The 21,492-nt window shown below is 36.1% G+C and overlaps 1 protein-coding gene across 10 annotated transcripts in view; it reads right to left on the bottom strand.

Moving 5' to 3' along the window:
• Nucleotides 1-402: 402 nt before the first annotated feature.
• The window catches only part of VEZT (vezatin, adherens junctions transmembrane protein), a 73,423-nt gene continuing 52,333 nt past the window's right edge, over nt 403-21,492 (bottom strand). For 7 of the 10 annotated variants that reach the window (XM_068561065.1, XM_068561066.1, XM_068561069.1 and 4 more), the window contains 6 exons: nt 21,129-21,276; nt 14,752-15,083; nt 12,234-12,427; nt 7,948-8,048; nt 6,099-6,306; nt 404-2,444 (listed from right to left, as the gene is read on the bottom strand). In XM_068561065.1, coding sequence (XP_068417166.1) covers nt 1,930-2,444; nt 6,099-6,306; nt 7,948-8,048; nt 12,234-12,427; nt 14,752-15,083; nt 21,129-21,276 — 1,498 coding nt within the window. In that variant the 3' untranslated portion in view covers nt 404-1,929. Of the gene's footprint in view, nt 2,445-3,416; nt 3,588-6,098; nt 6,307-7,947; nt 8,049-12,233; nt 12,428-14,751; nt 15,084-21,128; nt 21,277-21,492 lie in introns of those variants that run through there. The other 3 variants (XM_068561073.1, XM_068561068.1, XM_068561072.1) reach the window with 3 other exon arrangements.

Genomic DNA, 21,492 nt, shown 5'->3' with positions numbered 1-21,492 from the left:
ATATTCTAAAAGTTGACAAATTTTGAAAACTACATAAAAAGAACATTCAATTAAAATTCCAAGATCCTTATTTCATGGTTTCAGTAAGTAGAATTTTCATGGAACTAAGTAACAACTAGTGAATTAAACAGATCAGACTGGAAGGTTAGGAATTCCTGATTAAAATTAGCCTTTCAATATTAAAAAGTATCACCTTAGAAAGCATTAAATAAAACTGACATAATATTATGAAGATATTTTCCCCAAGCTGGTATAATAAAAATCATATATAATAAAAGAATTAAAAATTATTAAACTCTTAATTCTTCTTATATAAGGTTACAGATTAAGAGAAAGATTACCAAGTTTTTCCATAATTCTTCTAAATTCAAGGAAAAAAGGAGTCTGGCAAACTAAGCAATTTAAAATGAAAATAAACTTTAAGCATTGTTATGTAAGAATATAATAGTCAGTTACAACCCAAGATTTTTTCTTGAAATTTAGCTAACTATCTAAGTGGTAAACTAGGCCCCACCCTAAGATATTGTTCCTAAGACCTTAATTATGGGTTAAGTCCTATAATATTAGCAACAGGCAGAATCACTTATAGTACAAAGGATCGCTACTATTCCTATAAAGCATAAGCAAGTTTTTCCTCGGGATAAAAAATAAATTTCCATAGATTACTGAAAAAAAGTCCCCTTTGGTATACGAAAATTTACTCACTTGAAGTGCTAAGTTACAGGAATTCAAAAGCGTTTTTTAACTCCAAGGCATACTGGATTCACAACTTCCTTTCTAGGACAGCAGCATAAATTGAGTTTTTCCTACATTTTCCTCAAATAACGTCTATAAACTATGTCACTGCATAGGAGCTATAGGTATTAAAAAACAATATACTCCTGGAAATATCACTCTTTGAAAATGTAATCACAACACAAAACAGATGAGATTGGACGATTTGGAAAGCAACCCCTTTTAAGAGGTAGTTTGTAAATAAAGTATTAAGGAGACAAGGATGCTTTCCAGGAAGCCTACAGGATGTTTCCAGAATCTTATTAAGGTGGAGAGGGTACAGCTTCAGGCTAGAAATCAGCAGCATGGTGACCTGCTTGTGTTAATGGCACCCATTATCTCTAGGCAAACTGATAAAAGGAACTTTTTTGCAAAGTTGAGGATGAGGCCTCAGACTATAGGGATCCCACTTTGATATCATCTCTTTTCGTTGCAACAAGAACAGAAAAAGATAAACACACAAAACTGAAAGGGTAATTCTTAAAAAGGTACAATGTGTTTTTTTAAAAGATCATTTAGAAATCTTAAAATTAACCACTGAATACACATACGAACAAGGAAACATAAGACACATGTTATAACCCAAGTAATTTTGAAACTACATTTTAGTTCCAAACCCCAGTACACATCAATTGCATGAATTCAATTTTCTTTTTATTCAGAACGTGTATCTTTGTTTTAAGACTGGTATAAACAAAAATAAAATACAAACAACTTGTTACTGACATGATAGCTGCAGTCATTAACTGCAAGAATACAGTAAAAAGGAGCCATACTAAATGTTAATGTTCTTGCAACAGAATTACCCCAGTCATTTTATGGTAGTAAATTCTGGCAAGAAATGATAAATTCATTTGTTATTAAAGATACTTAAAGAATTTCCAAGATCAATCAGTTGTGCTGAAAATAAAATAGCAGTTTATTCAAAAGAGCCCTTACCTTTCTCTTATTTTCCTAAAAGATCTGCCATTTACAGGTAAACTACTATTTTCAGATCAGTTGTTCAAACCAGGATTCTTCCTGTAAATTCACATCTTAGCTTTAAATATAGTAAACTTACACTCATTTTCCCTTTCCAGTGGAATATCTAGTCTTGAAGTTAAAACACTTTCACAAAAAAGAACAATTTAAAATCCTTAATGTAAATCTTGGTTCTTACTTTTCTTCTACCTCATTTTCATTTTCTTCCATTATTTGTTCTTCCTCCTCATCACCAAAAGTCTGTTCCTGCATGGTAGTAAAGGAGAGAGATCTAGCAGCCACTTCTGCAGCGAGGCCAGCAGTGAAGGTAAAATCCGGTGACAGCTGTAGCTGTGCCAGCCTCTGCTTGATAGAGGGCTGCGAGGAGGCCCCGTGGGTTGGGTGGGCAGGGGCCAGGCCACCTGCATCAGCCTGCTGGGACTCATCTTCGCTCTCACATTGATAATACACTCTTTCTTCAGCTCCTTGGAGGAAGACTTCATTTGCAGAATTGTCTTTATTTTTACCATCTAGAGGGTATTCACATAAATACTCAGTCCTATTACTTATTTCATTGTCGGTTGTAGAGGGTTTATTATTTTCCTCTTCAGTATCATTTTTACCAACTTTCCCCATATGTGAATCCACTGATGGTTCTGAATTACTTATGGGTTCCACTGGGTCTACAGGACACAAGGATTTCAACACAGCTTCAAAGGAAAAAAACAAAGAAAGAAAGGAAGAAAGAAAGAAAGAAAGAGAGAAGAGAAAGAAAGAAAGAAAGAAAGAAAGAAAGAAAGAAAGAAAGAAAGAAAATAACTAAAAACCCAGCAATGATTTAAACTTTAATTTAAACTCCCAGTAGTTTTTTCTTATAAAGAACAATAAATAAATAAAAGCTAAATAAAACTTGCCAGTAAATCAATGTAAATTTATAAAACCAGAGAAATTTATAAGAGATAAAATGCCTAAGATATGAAATGAGATGGGGTTTTGATGAATATTTTACAACACCTCACATATCTCTTATTCAAAATATTAAAGCAGTGGTTCTCAAGGTGTGGCCCTTGAACCAAGAGCATCAGTCAGCATCACCTAGGAATTTGGTAGAAATTCAAATTCTTCAGCTCCATCCCACACCTACTGAACTGGAAACTGAGTGAGGACTGGCTATGTTTTACAAGCCCTCCACTGGATTCTGATGCACACTAAAGTTTGAGAACCACTGTACTAAAGAATAAGCAGCATGGTTTTCACTAGTAGTATGTCAGATAAAACACCTAACAGTAATCCAGGTAATCATCCTATCATCAACACATATATATTTACAAGTTAAAACAGCATGGGGAAAAAATGCAACACACAATTCAACTCACTTGCCAACCACCTAACAAGACCCTGATGAAAATAAAGCCAAAACTTGTACACATTTTGTAATGCCACAGAAAAATATAAAATTAAATAAAACCTGCATTCCAGATCAACTACTGTACAAAGCGTAATACATAAATATTATATCCATACGGCAGAAGTTGTCCTTTCAAGGAAAATGAAGTTTTATTTAGCCCCTCTTGATGTTAGTAGGCAGTGGGTTGCTTGCTAGGCAGTCTCTCCTCCCATTATGAGGGGTTAGTACAATACAATATGTTATGAAGCATGACGGAAGAAAAAAAAAGCACGTCTTGAAGATCTGGCGTTTATTTAAAAAATAATTTTGTAAAACGTGTCCATTTCCAAGAAACAGATCCCTAAGCTGCAGTAACTCCACTAGAGAAGCAGCAACAACAGAAAAAAATGGCCACAGCAGGTTCCAGTGTAGAATTTCCCTCTCTAATTCCATTCGGACTTTACCCCTGTAGGCAGAGACGAAAACAACTCTGGAAGATGTACTGAAATTTTTCATGGGAAAAGCATTTTAAGGTTTCAGCTTTTTATTTATTTTCACAAACTAAATTAGCATTATTGCCTTTTCAAATGTAAACTATGGAAAACACATACCTGAAAAAGAGATACATTTCTCTCATCATTATATCTTTACCCATACTGTCAAGAAGATAATTTTAAAGCCACATGAAGAAAATACTAAACAATAAAAAAGGATATAAGTTCACATACAATGGTATTTTCAGATTTCATGTACAATGTTAGTCTATAAATCTGCTAATTCTTAAAGAATGCAACATATATTAGAAGTAGATTGATATTCCTGATTATTGTTAATTAAATGGGGGCAGGTAATCTGTATAATGCATCAACTGACTAGAGTGTTAACTCTGTGCTAGAATATAAACCTCCAGGAGTATGGGGATTTTTGTCTCTCGATCTATGTGCTAGGGATACAGCAATAAACAGTATCTTAATATCTACTTGTTGAGTGAGTAATTTACTAAATGAATACTGTGGGGGATAATAAAGCCCCTATTTAAGACCAATTTAATTACAGAAACAAAAAAAAATTGAACGCATAGGAAACAACAGTGTCTAAAATATAATACTCTTAATCTCTGATTTATGTAGGCCATAAATATATGGACAAGCAAGTTTCAGGAACTCTGTTTTTACTGCTGCTTCTGGGAAGTTCTTCATCTACTACATGCTTTGCTGCTCAAGATGTCCTTTCATTTCACTAGAGTGCCCCCAGGTGTGAGGGTCTGTAGTGGTGGGAGAGGTGGTAGGACTGGAGCAGTAAGAGGGGACTCATGGAGGAGAGACTGGTGGAGAGGACAGCATTCCTGGTAAAGGGATCACCATAAATGTTTTTCATTAATAAAAACAGCAACCATCGTCTAATTAGATAGATATAAGCAGAGGAAGATATCTATATTAGAAATAGTGGGGAACATAAATGGATATGATGAACTCATGATGGAGAGGCTTGAAACCAGGAAAAGGAGTTTAGATTCAATACAATTAGAAAGGGGGAACCACCATAGGTTTTTAAGATAGAAAGCTATAATCAGTGTGCTGTTTGAGAAAAATCTAAGTAGCTTTCAAGGATAGATGTAAGCTATCCTAAAAACTTAGAAGCTATCTTCTGAGAATAGCTTAGAAGAAAAAGGTATTGAAAATGCAAGTCAACTAAGAGGCTATCACAATATACGACCATAATCTTATGAGGACCTGGGCTACAAAGGGGGCCAATGGGAAGAAAGAAGGATAAAATCAAGAACTGGGGGTTTCCCTGTGGCGCAGTGGCTAAGAATCCACATGCCAATGCAGGGGACATGGGTTCGAGCCCTGGTCTGGGAAGATCCCGCATGCCACGGAGCAGCTAAGCCTGTGTGCCACAACTACTGAGCCTGTGCTCTAGAGCCCGCGAGCCACAACTACTGAAGCCCGTGCACCTAGAGCCCGTGCTCTGCAACAACAGAAGCCACTGCAATGAGAAGTCCACACACCGCAACGAAGAGTAGCCCCCGCTCACCGCGACTAGAGAAAGCCTGCACGTGGCAACAAAGATCCAACACAGCCAAAAATAAATTAATTAAAAAAAAAAATCACGAAGTGTACACCTGGACAAGGGAGGATGGTACGGCTCCTAAGAGAAGAAAAGAGAACGACAAGGAACCTTCCAGAGTATAGGTAAACTATACACTTCTAGTGAAAAAGAGAAAAGGAAGAGAAGGCAGTTGATTCTGAGGCTCCACATACTCTAAAATGGAAGGGAAGTCCCACTCTACCTTCTTAGAAATCCATAGGAATTAATTCCTGAATTACGAATTAGCTAGTTTGATATTGTCAAGTACTAAGCTTCCCCTCTTTCCCTCTCCTGCCTGCCATGAAGTTCGACTAAAGAAAAGAAGGGTGGTTAACATAAAGAAGTTTAAGTGTAATCTTAGGTATTACCAGTCATCCAACTTTGTCCGAATCCAAGTATGGAGACAGCGTGCACAGAAGCATCTCTGCTTCCCATCTACTAAAGTGCTCAGATCAATTAAGTAACCTAATGATATAGTTAAGGCCCTAGGTTTTAACTCATTTGTTTTAATAGTGAACATAGTTATTAATTTTGTGTTTTGTTAAAGTAATTATAAAATCAACATAGGACAGAGTTTAGAATCTCAAATTCACTAAATTTGAAAACACATCAATTTATTCACAACTCACTACCCATTTCAAAACAAATTTAGTAAAAAAAATCAAATAACCGATGAAAAAGTCTAATTTCGTATTCCCAATCTGATTATATACCCACTCTTTTATTGATCAAATTAATTTTGTGTCTAGAAGAAAAAGCACTATACTTACTGGTGGATCCCTAAAATTAAAACCATAAGAATTCTATACCTAAAATAAGATTTATAGTTCAAGAAAAAAGAATCCCTTACATCGAAATAACGTTTTACTCTGAAGTCAGTGCTTACCATGATCACTAAATAGAAGTTGCTTCCACTTCTGCCTTTCTGCCTCTGATGCTTTAAATCCCAGCACAGTTTTTAGTTCTTGGAGTACCCTCTTGGATTCTTCATGCTCACGCTCCTGTCTCTCTCTGTCTTCTTGAGACAAGTAATAAAAATCATCCTTTCTGAAATCACTGTCCATATCAATATCATCTACATAAGCTTCTAACTCCTGAAAATGAATAAAAGAAAAAGCACTGTACTTCAAGAGGACAATTTTCTAGTAGCATTCATTTACCTGCACCTATTGATCTCCAAGATTAAAAAAAATGAGGACTCCTGGCACAGGTCATTAAAGCACAGTTGGGCGAACAAAGCAAACATAGATAAATTGAAATCTTAAAAAAACTTACCTGATATGAAAAAGGGTTGTGGATAAGAAGTTTAACAACTTCGATTGTTATTTTTCTACTCTGATACCATTCTATAGATCTGGTCAAGATTACAGCTTTAGCTTTGACAAAACCAATCAAAATTAGCAGGGCTGGTGGTCCGGGGAGGTGGTCAGGTATGTTAGTCTTCTTTGGTAGACATTTGTGGTTCTTTCTGACTTCCCAGGAAGTTTGAACACTATTGCTAGGATTGGGGAACACCTCATCTTATGGTTCTCCTTATCTCTAAGGGAGAGGGTAGGATCCTGGCTTACTCAGCTTCCCTTGCAGTTATGGTTAAGGAAAATGAGTTGAGATCCTCTAATCGGGTGTACCTGGATCAGATCTGATTCAGAAGTTTGTTATAAAAGAAATAGGCATACTACCAAATGTAAAATAGATAGCTAGTGGGAAGCAGCCGCATAGCACAGGGAGATCAGCTTGGTGCTTTGTGACCACCTAGAGGGGTGGGATAGGGAGGGAGGGAGGCAGATGCAAGAGGGAGGAGATATGGGGTATATGTATAGCTGATTCACTTTGTTGTAAAGCAGAAACTAACACATCATTGTAAAGCAATTATACTCCAATAAAGATGTTAAAAAAAAAAAAGAAAGAAAGAAATAGGCATTTTGAGGAATCCATTCCGGCAAGGATGGTGGCAGATCAAGTTTCCAGAGGTAGAGGTTCTGAAGATAGTTTTCATTATCCAACATTGATGGAGCAAGTGGCAACATCTGCACCCAGTGACTTCGCAGTGATGTTGCCACTGGAACAGTTCTTTTGAGTGATTTTGGCTGTTTACCCCAGCCTGCTTCAAGCCTGATTATCTGGACCTCTGAAATATTCTGTCAGCTATGTAATGTTTTTAAACAAATTTCTGGTAGGTTAAACTAAGTAGGGTTGGTCTCCCTTTGCAATTAAGAATACTGAATAGACAGTATGACCTAAGGAAAAGAAGCCTTCTTCAGAATGAGCAATCTGTTGTCAACATCTAACACAATCATTTTAAAAAGTGTTTTATAAAGGGTATAACATATATACATGCAGCCAAATGCACAAATCTTAAATGTATAGGATTTTTACATAGGCACAGGTTCTGGTAAACCACCACTCTGATCAAGATAAAAACATTTCCAGCATCCCAGAAGGTACCTTTGCTAATGCACTAATTTTTAATGCATTTCATCACTTTTGAGTGTTTAAAAAATGAACAATTAGATATAAACAGGAAAATGTGTGGGTAGATTCAATGGATCCAAATTCAAGGCACTGAGAACTGATGATATGATATAAATTCAATACATCGTATTGTGATTTTGAAGTTCATTAGAAATATAAATTCAACAACTTACATGAACTTACCCATGTCACTTACCGAGAAAGTTAGGTAAGTTATGTACGTGAAACTCTTTAGGGGAAAAAAAAGCAATTTTCACCCTTACCTGCTCCTCAGGGATTGGATCCTTGTCTGCAATGTGTAGAGGAGGCTGCATCAAAGGTACCACAGTACGGTGTGGGTTTTCACATGCCATTTCAGGTTTGCCTTAAAAAGAAACACAGAAATGAGTGAACATCTATTAAAGTTAACAAGAGTAATAGCTATAGATTTACAATTTAAGTTAAACTCTTGGAGAAGAAAAACCTGTTTTTTCTCTCCCTTTTTCACCTTACCATAGTATCTGGCACACAGTAGGTACACTAAATACTCGCTGAACAATCAACTTTGTTCATGGCACAGAAACAGGCTCAAGACAGACCCACTGTTCCCTACAAAAAACAAACTTTGATCTTGCACTTAGCTTATACTATTTTTATTCTCAGGAGAAGTTAGGATTGGAAATGAGTTTCACAAGTAAATAGATTGAAAAGATCACCCAGGTGAGCTTAACTTTATTTAAAATTGGTGTTTGGCATCTAATCTCGGGGTTACTTAGCCTCATGTCCAGCTCTCTATCTTTTATCATTATCTCTCTACTTTCAAGAAGCAGGGGTTAAGCCTCTAGGTTTTTACCTTTCTAGAGTAATGATAGATACATGGTTGGGAACAGAGTTGGGGGGACTCTTGGCTGGCATGGGCTGGTGTGGTCAAAGCAAGCTAGGCTGGGGTGGGAAGAACCTTCAATAGGTGTGAATCAGCAGAAATGTGACTTAGCCCACAGCAGCAGGCGATTGGTTACATACAAAGGATTGAGTAAATAAGTAAATATATTGAAACTAATGACAGCCAAGCTTCTCATAATCACAAAAGGGAGGAACAAATATAGAGGGGGGAAGGCCAGAATAAACTATGTGGTATTAGAATTGAATTGGAGGTATTGGTATGAACTCATGGCTTACAACATATATGGATAGACAGATACAGAAATAGAGATGGAGTGTATACATGTATATACGCAGATGTATTTCACAGCTCTGTACACTGAGAAGTGGTAAAAGAAGTAACATCCCAGTGGCTCTGAGCATACCCAGCACCTAGATCTTGGTTTCTAAATGTCATTTTCCATTAAAAGGAAAGAGGGCTTCTTGGAGACAAGGCTGATGTTATGGCTGGAGGCAGGGAAAGTATGAGACAAAGTAAAGAAGTGCTCAAAGAATGATGGTGACACGAATCACCTTGAATGGGCTCCCTCTGGTCAAACTTTGGACAACCTGGGCAACAATACAATATAAAAGTAACAAACTATGTATCTACTGAATAAAATAAGAATCCATATATCCACATTGATATAAGTAAGTGGAAAGGGGGGGGGGGATGTTTAACCTTATAATAGAGTGTCAACTAGTAAGTGTAAATGGAAAATGGAAGTAGAAAATTACCATTTGGCAACCATCACAGTAATATCCAATTCAAGCAAGAACTATCAATGGATGCTAAAACTAGTGGGTGAAAAAATTTTAAGCTAATTTATTTTATTCACTCATAAAATTCACTTTTTTGTATATACAATTTTATGAGTTTAGACAAATTAGTCATGTAATCACCTCTACCACCAAAATCATGATACAGAATAGTTCTATCACGTCAAAACATTTACTTATGCTGCCTCCTTATACCCTATTCCTCCCTCCATATGCAACTCCTAGTAACCATTGATATGTTTCCTGTTCCTATTAAATTTTATCATTTTCAGCACGTCATATAAATGGAATCATACAGTATGTAGTGATTTGAGTCTGGCCTCTTCTGATTAGCATAGTGAATCTTCCATCTTATTAATGTATCAGTAGTTCACTTCTTTTTTATTTCTGAGTAGTATTCCATCGTATGGGTGGATATAATGGCTTACCTATTCATCAGCTGAAGGAGCCTTGGGCTATTTCCTGATTTTGATGGCATACTATGGGTATGTAAAAGAATGTCTGTTTTTCAAAAATGTGAACAGAAGTATTTAGGGGTATTGGGGTTTCATGTCTGTATCTTACTCTCAAATGGTTCAGAATAATACCACCAAAAGAATTTATAGACAGATACACAGAGAGATAAAGCAAATGTGGTAGAATGTCAACAACTGGGGAATCTGGATGAACAGTACTTAGAATTATTACTCTCGTGATAGTCCTATAATTTTGAAATAACTAAAAAAAAAAAGATATGGCTAACTAAAAGCACCTGCTTCTTAAAAAAATTCAAACTAACAGTTTTATTTCAAGTTGTGTAGCCAAGGCTACTATGGGCATTTTAGTGAGAAAAGTTTGTGAATACTTGTATCTTACTTCATGCCATTATCACCTATGAGCAAAAGCCACATATACAGAGGATATCATGAAATGGCTTATCATCTGCCCAATGATTTGGAGACAATTTTAACAATCATGTTTGACTGACTAAGATTCAACATCTCAGAGTATGCTAAGGGAGGGGTGAATGAGATGCATCTTTTAACACCCAGTGGTCTTCTGAGTGTTTCTATTTATGGAAAATATACTTAAAAGCTCTAGAGTCATATCAAAAAGTTCAATATGTATAAATATTTGCACATATTAAAAATTCTTGGCATATTTATCCTTTGGAGAAAGAATTATTCACCATTTACATTTGAGATATAAAGGAAATCTATTGGTAGTATATCGGTAATTAGCTTGTTAACATTTCCTTTGAAAAAAGTTAATACTTTTACTATCTAAGGACTTTCTCAGTTTGTTTAAGGCATTAAACAAAGTATTACAGATCTAGCTGTAAACAAAACAATGACTAACAGGATGATAAAGCATTACTCACCTTTGGCAGCAATATAATTTCTATACATAAATCTGATTAACCTCATAATAAGGTTCCAAGGGATAAACATGGTATTGACTTGTAGCATAAGTTTAAAGATTAATATGTCAGCCATTTACAATGGAATTAGTGAAATTAGTAAAAACAAGTATAAAATCTGGGTCCAAAGGAAAGCAGTTTTGCCGAAAGTTTCAAGACTGCCTTTTTACCTAGCAGTACAAGGCACTCTGATGCTCCTATTAAATAACGGCACATTTTAATACATTTTCTTTTTTTTTTTAACATCTTTATCGGAGTATAATTGCTTTACAATGGTGTGTTAGTTTCTGCTGTACAACAAAGTGAATCAGTTATACATATACATATATCCCCATATCCCCTCCATCTTGCGTCTCCCTCCCACCCTCCTTTTCCACCCCTGTAGGTGGTCGCAAAGCACCGAGCTGATCTCCCTGTGCTATGCGGCTGCTTCCCACCAGCTATCTCTTTTACATTTGGAAGTGTATATATGTCAGTGCTACTCTCTCACCTCGTCCCAGCTTACCCTGCCCCCTCCCTGTGTCCTCAAGTCCATTCTCTACGTCTGTGTCTTTATTCCTGTCCTGCCCCTAGGTTCATCAGAATCTTTTTTTTTTTTTTTTAGATTCCACATATATGTGTTAGCATACGGTATTTGTTTTTCTCTTTCTGACTTACTTCACTCTGTATGACAGACTCTAGGTCCATCCACCTCACTACAAATAACCCAATTTCGTTTCTTTTTATGGCTGAGGAATATTCCATTGTATATATGTGCCACATCTTCTTTATCCATTCATCTGTCAATGGACACTTAGGTTTTTTCCATGTCCTGGCTATTGTAAATAGTGCTGCAATGAACACTGTGGTACATGACTCTTTTTAAATTATGGTTTTCTCAGGGTATATGCCCAGTAGTGGGATTGCTGGGTTGTATGGTAGTTCTATTTTTAGCTTTTTAAGGAACCTCCCTACTGTTCTCCATAGTGGCTGTATCAATTTACATTCCCACCAACAGACAGCACTTAATACATTTTAGATCCAATAATAATAACAAATATGCAGTACCAGCCAACATAGCATTTGTATACTGTTTTTAAATGACTGAAGTATTTTATCTTAAAAGTAAACTCAATTTCTGGCCCCTGACTACCAAACTCATTATTACCCTAACTGGAAAAGAGTTTCTGGAAGTCCTAATAATGGAATAACACTATTAAAATCTATTTGTTTAATTCAATTTTTTAAAAAGGAGGTATATGATTCAGGGAACTTTCAAAGCATATTCATTTTTTATTTACAAAAATAAGAGCCAAGGCTTTATATTCAGTGTCAATTTGTACATATAAATTTAACTTTTTTTTTTAGTAAACTAAGTAATCTTGTCAAGTCAGTTTCATCACATAGATAAGAAGTACACCTAATAAAATCTTACCAGAGAAGAATAAGCATATATGATAAGGGTACGCAAAAGAACTCTCTCATAGGTACCTTTTTTATCTGTATTCCTTCGTAGCAACTTGTCCACTTGAGAAATGGCCTCTTCCCAGCAACTGTTGCTCGCTTGAACATGGGGCTGAATCAACTTTAATTTCTGTTCTAGGATTTGATAAGCTTCTGACACTAGTTCTTGCGTTTCTCTAGTACAAACAAGCTTTTCAAGTTCATCTTCAAAAATTATTACCCTGAGTAATAAAGAAAAACAGCAACAGACTTCTGTGAACTGTGAACTGAAATGTATAATTCGCAAGGTTGATTTAAGAAATAAGTTAATAAGATGAAAAAAGCTCTGGACATGGAAGGTGGTGATGGTTGCACAACAATATATATGTACTTAATGCCACTTAACTGTATGCTTAAAAATGGTTAAACGGTAAATTTTATGTTATGTGCATTTTACCACAATTTTTAAAAAAGCTTATGAAGAGTATTCATACATTTATTCAACAAGTATTTCTTGCATACATACCAGGCATTTTACAAACTGAAAGGATAAATTAAACCCATTTCCTACTTATAAGAAACTTATACCAAATCAGGGGAATTATACATATACAATACAATATCATAAAAAATTAAGATTAACATTTTATTTCCATTCCAAATTAGGTCTAGAGAGTTGAAAAAACTTGCCCAGGTCATAGAGCTGGTAAGCTGTGAAGCTGGGCTAAATCCAGGCACAAAATGACTGAGACATAAAGACAGGCTTATAAGAATTCAGAAGAGGGGGAAGTTACTACCAGCTATGGGTCCAGACAGGGAGCAGCTAAGGAAGAGGTACTTCTGAGGCAGCACTGAAGGATGGATAAAATCGGAGCATGTACAGAAGACGAGGAAAGTCACTGTAGATGGTACATGGGGAAAGGCATTTATACAGTTTGGCGGGACTGAAGGAAAGAAGTGAGAAATAAAGACAGAAAGCAGCCTGTAGTCAGGTTATGGCAAATCCTTTCTGTAGAATGTTTTATACAGACTTTAGTCTAAGCTGTTATAGTCCAAAACCAGTGAAAATTTTCAGGTAAGTAAGAAAGCATATATATGCCTCAGAAACATTAATCTTGCACTCTAGAGGCCAGGAGAACAGTTAAAGGGTTAATGTCCTAGGGTAGGCAAGTGAGAGTGGGAATAGCAAAGAGGACAAGCGAGAGGGAGGGACGAAACATAAAATTTTTTAGATAACACTTTTAAAAGTTGTGTGTGGCAGTGCTAAAGGGCAAATCAGATATGATGGTTTGTGACTGGTTTGCTCTCTAGTGAAAGTATTTTGAAAGGTGACATGTAGTAGCATACATAGAATATTTCATTTTTAAGTAGGAAACATACTTCCCATGCATCATTCATAATCCCTGACCAAGGTACAAAGCCCTTCTTTATCATTTTCATGTCCATCCAGTGTAGCACTCCTCCTTCTCGAGCCACCTTCCCTCACGTTAATGCATTCCATTATGCCCTGTATATTTCTGATTCTATTGCCAAACATTAATTCTTTATAGACCCTGGCTTTGCCTAACACAGTCTTTCCACTGAAATCTTTTTTTCCTCTCATGATGATCCAACTTTTGCCACCCACTCAAGTGGAGATTGCCTTATCTCCCATATTTCCTGTGGGAGACAGGGTTTTCTTAGAACGGCAGCAACAGACCACTGGAACATCCCTGCCTCACAGTTTCTTAGTTTTTCCCTATGCTGTAATCTTTACATCAAACTTATATACCTATCTCAGACCTTGAACTGATGGGTAAAAACTTCTCTTCTTAAAATGTCTTTCTGACCTTAATTTCCTATCCTTGTACATCACCTCCTTCTTCACTCCAGTAAATTAGCTTTTTGATTTTACTGAGACTTCAAGTCCTTTTGGCCCATTTTCTTATCTTACAAAATCAATTGCTGCCCTCCCCCTTCTACTTCTTGCCTGGTATCCAGGGTCAAGTACATCAACTACAATCTTCTCAACTCATTAAATTCCTATGACCTTCCCTTGATTACAATACAACATGAACCCAATCATTCATTTGATCCAGTCCTATACTATGAGTATCTGTTACAGAAAAATTTCACTGAAATGACTGGACCCTACATTTCACTAAGGCGGAATATCAAAGTAGATCAACAAATATAAACTATGGATTCTACATTTTTATTATTCAACTGGGGCCAAAAAACTTGTTCTATGCTATAGAAAAATGTCCAAACCTGCTCTGATTTATTCAGAAAAACAGCAATATTTTTCTCATCGACTGTATGTAATAATACTTCTCTGCTTTTGTCCTATCTTTCTAGGTTTTCTGTTGACATCAGGTAAAGTAAAAACTATAAATGGCTCCCCCAAGTTACAGTACTTACAAATCACTGTTTGTCTGCTACATTTGTACCTTTAAACCATCGTTTAGGCTGCATGTCTCAATTTTGCTGCTGCTTTTTAGCTAGGACATAAGCCAACAACCACAATGGCACAAGACTGAAGCTTGCTAATCATGGGGACATTTCCTTACATGGCTTCTAAACTTACTCATTCAGTAATGCTTTCAGATGGAGCTGCAAGCTGCGTACTGCTGTGTGAACATTATTCAGTTCTCTTGACTTCTGCTGAGTTTTGGATAAACGCTGGGGTACTGACTGGTGCTGAGTTTCAAAGTACCGATAGAACTCATAGCTGCGCTTAAGCTCTTCCAAACAGGCAGAATGAGCATGAGGTAGACCTTGAGTCACATCAGATAAAATATGATGAGGCAAAAGTGCTGGAGTAAGTGAGGGCCCAGGAGGTGAATTAGCTGTAGAAAGTAACAGGGCTAACCGCCTGAAGAACTCTGAACTCTGTGCCACCCAGAGTTGGAACAAAACCTAAAAAAAAAAAAAAAAAAAAAAACAAGAAAAAAGGACTAGATCAATAAAAAATATTGGTCAACATTCAAAACAACAAAACAAACTACAGATTTGTTTATCTTAACTTCTGGTTTAAACTTTTCACTTTATTCTAAGTAATGAATATAGCTGAGTTTGAACTAACTCTAAGAGTAGCCAAGAATGTTAACGTCAAATTATATAGTCATGGCACATGGGAACTTCTGATCATAATATAGCAGCTAATACCAGTATATAATTTAGTACAGTTCTGTCCTAAAAGAGAAATGCTGATGGAATGAGACACAGCTAATTAGAAATGAATGTTCTTTGATGAGTTATTTAAAAAATGTACACAAAGGAGAAAAGGAGGCAGCAGGAATGACGGACCTACGTAAGTCCAAAGAAACAACTCATTGATGGAGCCAGAGTTTGGGCTTCAAACTATACCATTATTTTGGCCTAGGAAATAGCTAAGAAAAAACATAAAAATCAGTCCCAGAGTGATCATACTCAGGAATGTCTAGCATGAGAAACTACAACACTCATTCTCGTAAGACGCAACCTGAGTCTGGCAGCAAAGGATTCCTCCAGATAGTACTGTTCAAGAGGACAATATCAAACAAACAAATACAATCTAGTATGAACAGGAGTTAGCAGACAATAAAAAGAGGATAATTTACCACTCTGGATAATTTAGATTCCAATTTTTTATAACCATGAAAATGGACATTATTTAAACTGTTTTATTAAATGAATTTTAAAATTATGCAAATAATGAATTAAGATAATTTAATGTAAACCTATTTTACTCTTAACTCATTTTTTTTTTAAATGGGCAAGGCCAAAATTCTAAATCACTGAAGATACACTATCTAGGGATTCTTAAATATAAATACAAGGTATCTCACAAGTCTTCTTATTTAACCATTAAATTTTGTTACTAAAATGATTTTCTTTATCCTTTATTTTTTCATTCACCAAATATTTCTTGAGCAGCTATGATGTGCCAGGCAGTACTCTAGGTGCTGATAATATAGCAGAGAACAAAAGTGAAAAATATCCCTGCCCTGATGAAGCTTATAGTCAAGTAGGGGGAGTAATAGATATTAACAAGTAAAATAAGTTTCTTGTCTGATGGGTATGGGGAAAATACAGCAGAGAAGGGGAACAGCAAATGTGTGTTTGTGTGTGTATATGTGAGGGGAAGAAGAGGGAGAGAGAAGCAAAGGGAAGGAGGGGTGGCTAGGAGGGTCTCTAAATTCATCTGAAGGAACTGAGCCACCATGAGCAAAGAGTTCCAGGGAGTAGAAGGTTCAAGTGCAAAGTCCTGTAGTAGGAGTATACTTGGCACATCTGAGGAACAGCTAGGTCCATGCGGCTGGGACATAGTAAGCAAGCGGGAGCATGGTAAGTGATGAAGTTACTGAAGTAACTCTGGTTTTTACTCTAAGAGAAATGGGGAACCACTGAAGGATTCTAAGCAGAAGAGTAATATTATCTGAGTTAAGCTTTAACAAGATCATTCTGTGTTGAGAGATCATAGGGAGGTGAGCACAAGTGAAGACAGTTAGGAGGTTACTGCAATAATCCAGGTGGGAGTTAACATGGTAGCTCGTACCATAGTGGTTCGTGGTAAGAGGTTAAGTAGCGGTGAGACAACTGACAGAATCTCTTGACAGACTGTTTATGAGTAAAGGTGTCAACAAGGATGATTCCAGAGTTTCAGATCACAGCAATTAAAAAATCAAGTTGGCATAGGTTACTGCCATTTTAAAAAAGACAAATTTATTATCTAATCACTGCCATATTATACAATTAAACCAAAACTCAGAAATACACATTTTTTTGTTTGTTCTTTGAATAAGGGAAGCCGCTCTGGATGAGGGGATAACCATAGTTTATGGGCAATTAGGAAATTTTGATTTAAAGCATTTTCAGGGAATTCCCTGACAGTCCAGTAGTTAGGACTCGGTGCTTTCACTGCCATGGCCCGGGTTCGATCCCTGGTCAGGGAACTAAGATCCTGCAAGCCGCGCAGTATGGCAAAAAAAAAAAAAAAAAAAAGTATTTTCACAAAATGCAGATTTGCTTTTTAAAGCAGGAAATACACTCTTTATAATAATTTTATAAAAAAACTAGTTAAAGCTTTAAACTAAGAAAAAAAGAGGGATAAGGACTCTGTACTAGATATTTCACATGTCTCTCCTCAGGATGCAATTAGGAAGTTTCTTTCCTTTTCAAAGACGCAGCACTTGCAATTCCTAAGTTCTCCTGAGGGAAGATATGTGAACAATTAAAAAAGAAACAACCCCAAAATGTATTTTCTTTAGAGAACACAATGAAGATTACAAAGGAAAACAAGAGGCCCCAATTTATTTGTAAACCATCTTTCACTACATTTTTAAAAAAGCTTTAGTTAGTGTTGCTCTTTTGAGAAAGAATTTTAAAATTTAACTTACAAAATCCATTTTAAAATTCTTTATCTGGATATAATGCCAACTGTACAAGGTGGCACTACACAGTTTTTGAACATTACAGGGATTTTCAGCAGTTTATAAACTCTGTAAGTCTCAAGATAGGCTTCTTTTGGAGTCCGATATTCCTGGTAACAATGCAACACAATCATCAAGTTTAGTTATAGATTAGTTATATGTCAAAATAAAGCAGAATTAAAATACTAAAGTTTGTCTGACTTGTAAAATAATATGGGTGAGCAAAAAGGATCCAGCTACAACCAGTACCATTGGTGGTGGAGTAGAGAGATAACAAGTGAACAAGTCCCACAGTTTAGAGTAGGTCATGTCAGATGCAATTTAAAAAATCAGCTAACGTTTATTAATCACTTACTCTCTCCCAGGTATTGGACTGGCAAATATTTAATCCTTTAGTGATCAGCGTTATGGTTGGCAAATATTTAATCCTTTAGTGATCAGCATTATGGTTATCTCATTTTATGAACACAGAAACAATGACTTGCTCAAGACCATATTAGCAGTCAGGTGAGAGTCAAACCTAGAAAGTCTGACTCCAGGAGGCCCACTGTTTCTTTTTGCTGCCTGTACTTGGGCCAAAATATAATCCAGGATTTAACAAGCTTTTTAAAAAGCATAAAGAAATAGGGAAATCACTGAGACATCTTGATGAGTAAACAAAAAAATAAGTTAAAAGGGAAATTAAGAAATATGACCATAATTCTTTCTCCAAATCCTTCTTAAAGAGTAACAGCTATTACCATTTTGGGTTAACCATTATACAACAAGCCCTGTTGTAGGTATTTTGTATGTTTTCTCATTTAATCTAACACCTTGTAGGGCAGGTATGGTAACCCCTTTTTACAGATTAGGCAAGTTCAAAGAACAACTCACTCAAGGTCAAATGACTAGTCAGTGTCAGGGCTAAAATATAAACCCATGTCTGCTCAATTCCAAAGTTCCTGCTTTTTCATCATTAAGAATCTCCCAAATTGTTCTTTGAAAATAACTTTATTTCCATCATAGAGTAAAGCATGGTCATGGTATTGAATTGGGAAGTAAATGGAATTACCTATAGTGCAACCACACTAAAGAGTAGCTATTGGTATATTAGTATTTTCTCATGGTCTTTTTCTAAACACAGAGTTAGTAAATATATATTTATGTATCCTGATTGTTTCACTGGTTTCTCCAAGTTTTTTACAAAATCTTTATAAGCAAGTTGTAGCTGGTATACAATGGTTCACCATGTTGGACTTAGTGTAATTCATGCAACTATTCCTCTACTGCTGCACATTTAGGCTGTGTTCCATTTTTCACTATCATAAGCAAAGCTAATAAGCAACCTGGTATATAAAGCTTTAATATATTTGAAATCATTTCCTTAAGAAAGATTTGCAGAAGTGGAATTACTGATTTAAAGCATATATCATTTTTAAGGCACTTTAAATGTCAAACTGCATTCTGAAACAAACTTTAGGGAACTAAGGAAACCAGTAAGAAAACTATTGTAGCAGCCTCAGTAAGAATGATGGCAGCTGGGACTAGAATGGTGGGAAATGACATGAAAAAAAGTGAATGAGTTTAAAATGTATTTTGAAGGTGGAACCAACACAAAAAACTACTCATAGCTTATACATGAAGGGTAAAAAGAGGGATAAGGAGGATAGTGCCCAGGTTTCTAGCTTAATAAGTTGTATGATGCCATTTATTAAGATGGGTTAGAATGAGGTTAAAAATAAATCAAGGCAAATTTCAAGTAACTGGAAAGAAAAACAAACAGGAGAACTAGAACTTTTATGTGGATCTGAAAATTTTAAAGATGTAAAAGTTTATACGGTCTCAAAACAAAATGAATCTTGAAAAATATGCTGTTAACTACACTTGCACTGATTTCCATGGTATCAAGTGAAGTTTAAAGGCTAGAAATAAAAAAATATCTAAGTGGAGTTTGCTAAATACTGAAAAGGAATTTAAAGACATTTGGCTTGACTTTTTAAAAATACTACTGGAATCTTACAATGCATACAGTTAGTTTTTGTAAGATGCTTTAACTTATGCTTTTAAATGTTATTTTTTTCTACTACTAACTCCAAAGCAGTTTATTAAATGAATGTACCATAAATCTTATTACCAATCTCAAATCACTGAACTTTTAACTCATTTCGAAGATTTGCTGCCGTAGTAATATTATGAACATATATCTTTGATTACTTCCTGAGATGAATCTGTGAGCTTAAAATTGCTGGCGTAAAGGGTACATACCTTTGTGAAGACTGGTATTCACAGCTAAAGTGAAGCAGTTTATACTTTGACCACTGGTGTGAGGTCTCTCAGAATTTTCACTGACAATGAGTATTATCAACTTTCAATATCCTTGGCAAAATACAAGTAAGGCTGAAAATTTTTATCACATTTATTGGCCATTTCTGGTTTCTGTGAACTGGCAATTCACACACCTGACCTATCTTCAATAGGTTTCACATACCTTAGTGCTCTTTATACAGAAAGAATTCAAGCCCTTTGTTTATAAATCACTGCAATTGTTTTCCTGAGCTTATTTACATTTAAAGTATACAGCATTTGGGGCTTCCCTGGTGGTGCAGTGGTTAAGAATCCGTCTGCCAATGCAGGGGACATGGGTTTGAGCCCTGGTCCGGGAAGATCCCACATGCCGCGGAGCAACAAAGCCCGTGCACCACAACTACTGAGCCTGTGCTATAGAGCCCGCGAGCCACAACTACTGAGCCCATGTCCTGCAACTACTGAAGCCCGCGCGCCTACAGCCTGTGCTCAGCAGCAAGAGAAGCCACTGCAATGAGAAATGAGAAGCCTGTGCACCGCAACGAAGAGTAGCCCCCGCCCGCCGCAACTAGAGAAAGCCCACGTGCAGCAATGAAGACCCAACGCAGCCAAAAATAAATAAATAAAATTAAAAATATATATGTATACAGCATTTCAAGTTTAGAAGTTTAATTCTTATGTAGTCAAATATATCCTTTTATGTGGTTTTTAATATATGAAAAAATTCTTGTTCTAAATAAGAATTTTGGAGATTTTCCAAGGAAAGATGCAGATCTTGTACGTTCTTTACCCATGTTTGTTGAAACAAATGGCTAGTAAATAAAATCACTCATATATTGGGTTCCTACTAAACTCATTTATCTTCAAACTCTAATTTAATACAAGAAATGCTTATAGTAAGAATTTAAAGTATTTCAATATCAGAACATAAGGATCTCCTCTATTCATTCATTGATTCATTTATTTATGGCTGCACTGAGCAGCATGTGGTATCTTGGTTCCCTGACTGGGGATGGAACCTGTGCCCCCTGCAGTGGAAGCGCAGAGTCCTAACCACTGGACCGCCAGGGAATTTCCACTCTTCATCCAATCTTTACAGTGCTGTCCCTCTTTAAAGGCAGTTTCAAAAACATCAGTAAGGTTATTATGGTAATGGTATCCAGCAAACAACAAAAGAAACAGGTGCACCATTTATGTTCAGAAAGCACAGGCACAATCCAAATGCATCTATCTTTTCTTCAGCCCTTCCCATCCATGAATGGATTACCTTCAATGCAGGCAGGCTGAAGCCATCTGTAAGGTTATGTGCTTCCTCTTCTGAAATCTGCTCTTCACTAAGTCCAAGGCCCAGCTCCTTAAAAGGCACCACACAGATGTAGTTGGTTACATTGTCACTCTCAGAGTTCAGGGGGTAGGTTAAATTAGGTTAAGGCAATCAACAAAGCCTTTTCATTAAAGCATAAAGAGTACAATAAAACTGTCCAAAATTACCTTTACTTATCTTTGTTCTGAACTTTGAGGAGATTTACATCAGTTTTTTAAAAAAGAAACTAATCTTAAAATCTAATATATTAATATACGTCAAATCTTACAGGATACTTGAGAATAAACTATCTTTATAGCTAGAGAAT

This window comes from Eschrichtius robustus, chromosome 13 (assembly GCF_028021215.1).
Source record: "Eschrichtius robustus isolate mEscRob2 chromosome 13, mEscRob2.pri, whole genome shotgun sequence".
Classification (NCBI taxonomy): domain Eukaryota; kingdom Metazoa; phylum Chordata; class Mammalia; order Artiodactyla; family Eschrichtiidae; genus Eschrichtius; species Eschrichtius robustus.
The sequence above is the reverse complement of the archived record's forward strand: the minus strand, read 5'-3'. Positions and strand labels throughout refer to the sequence as shown.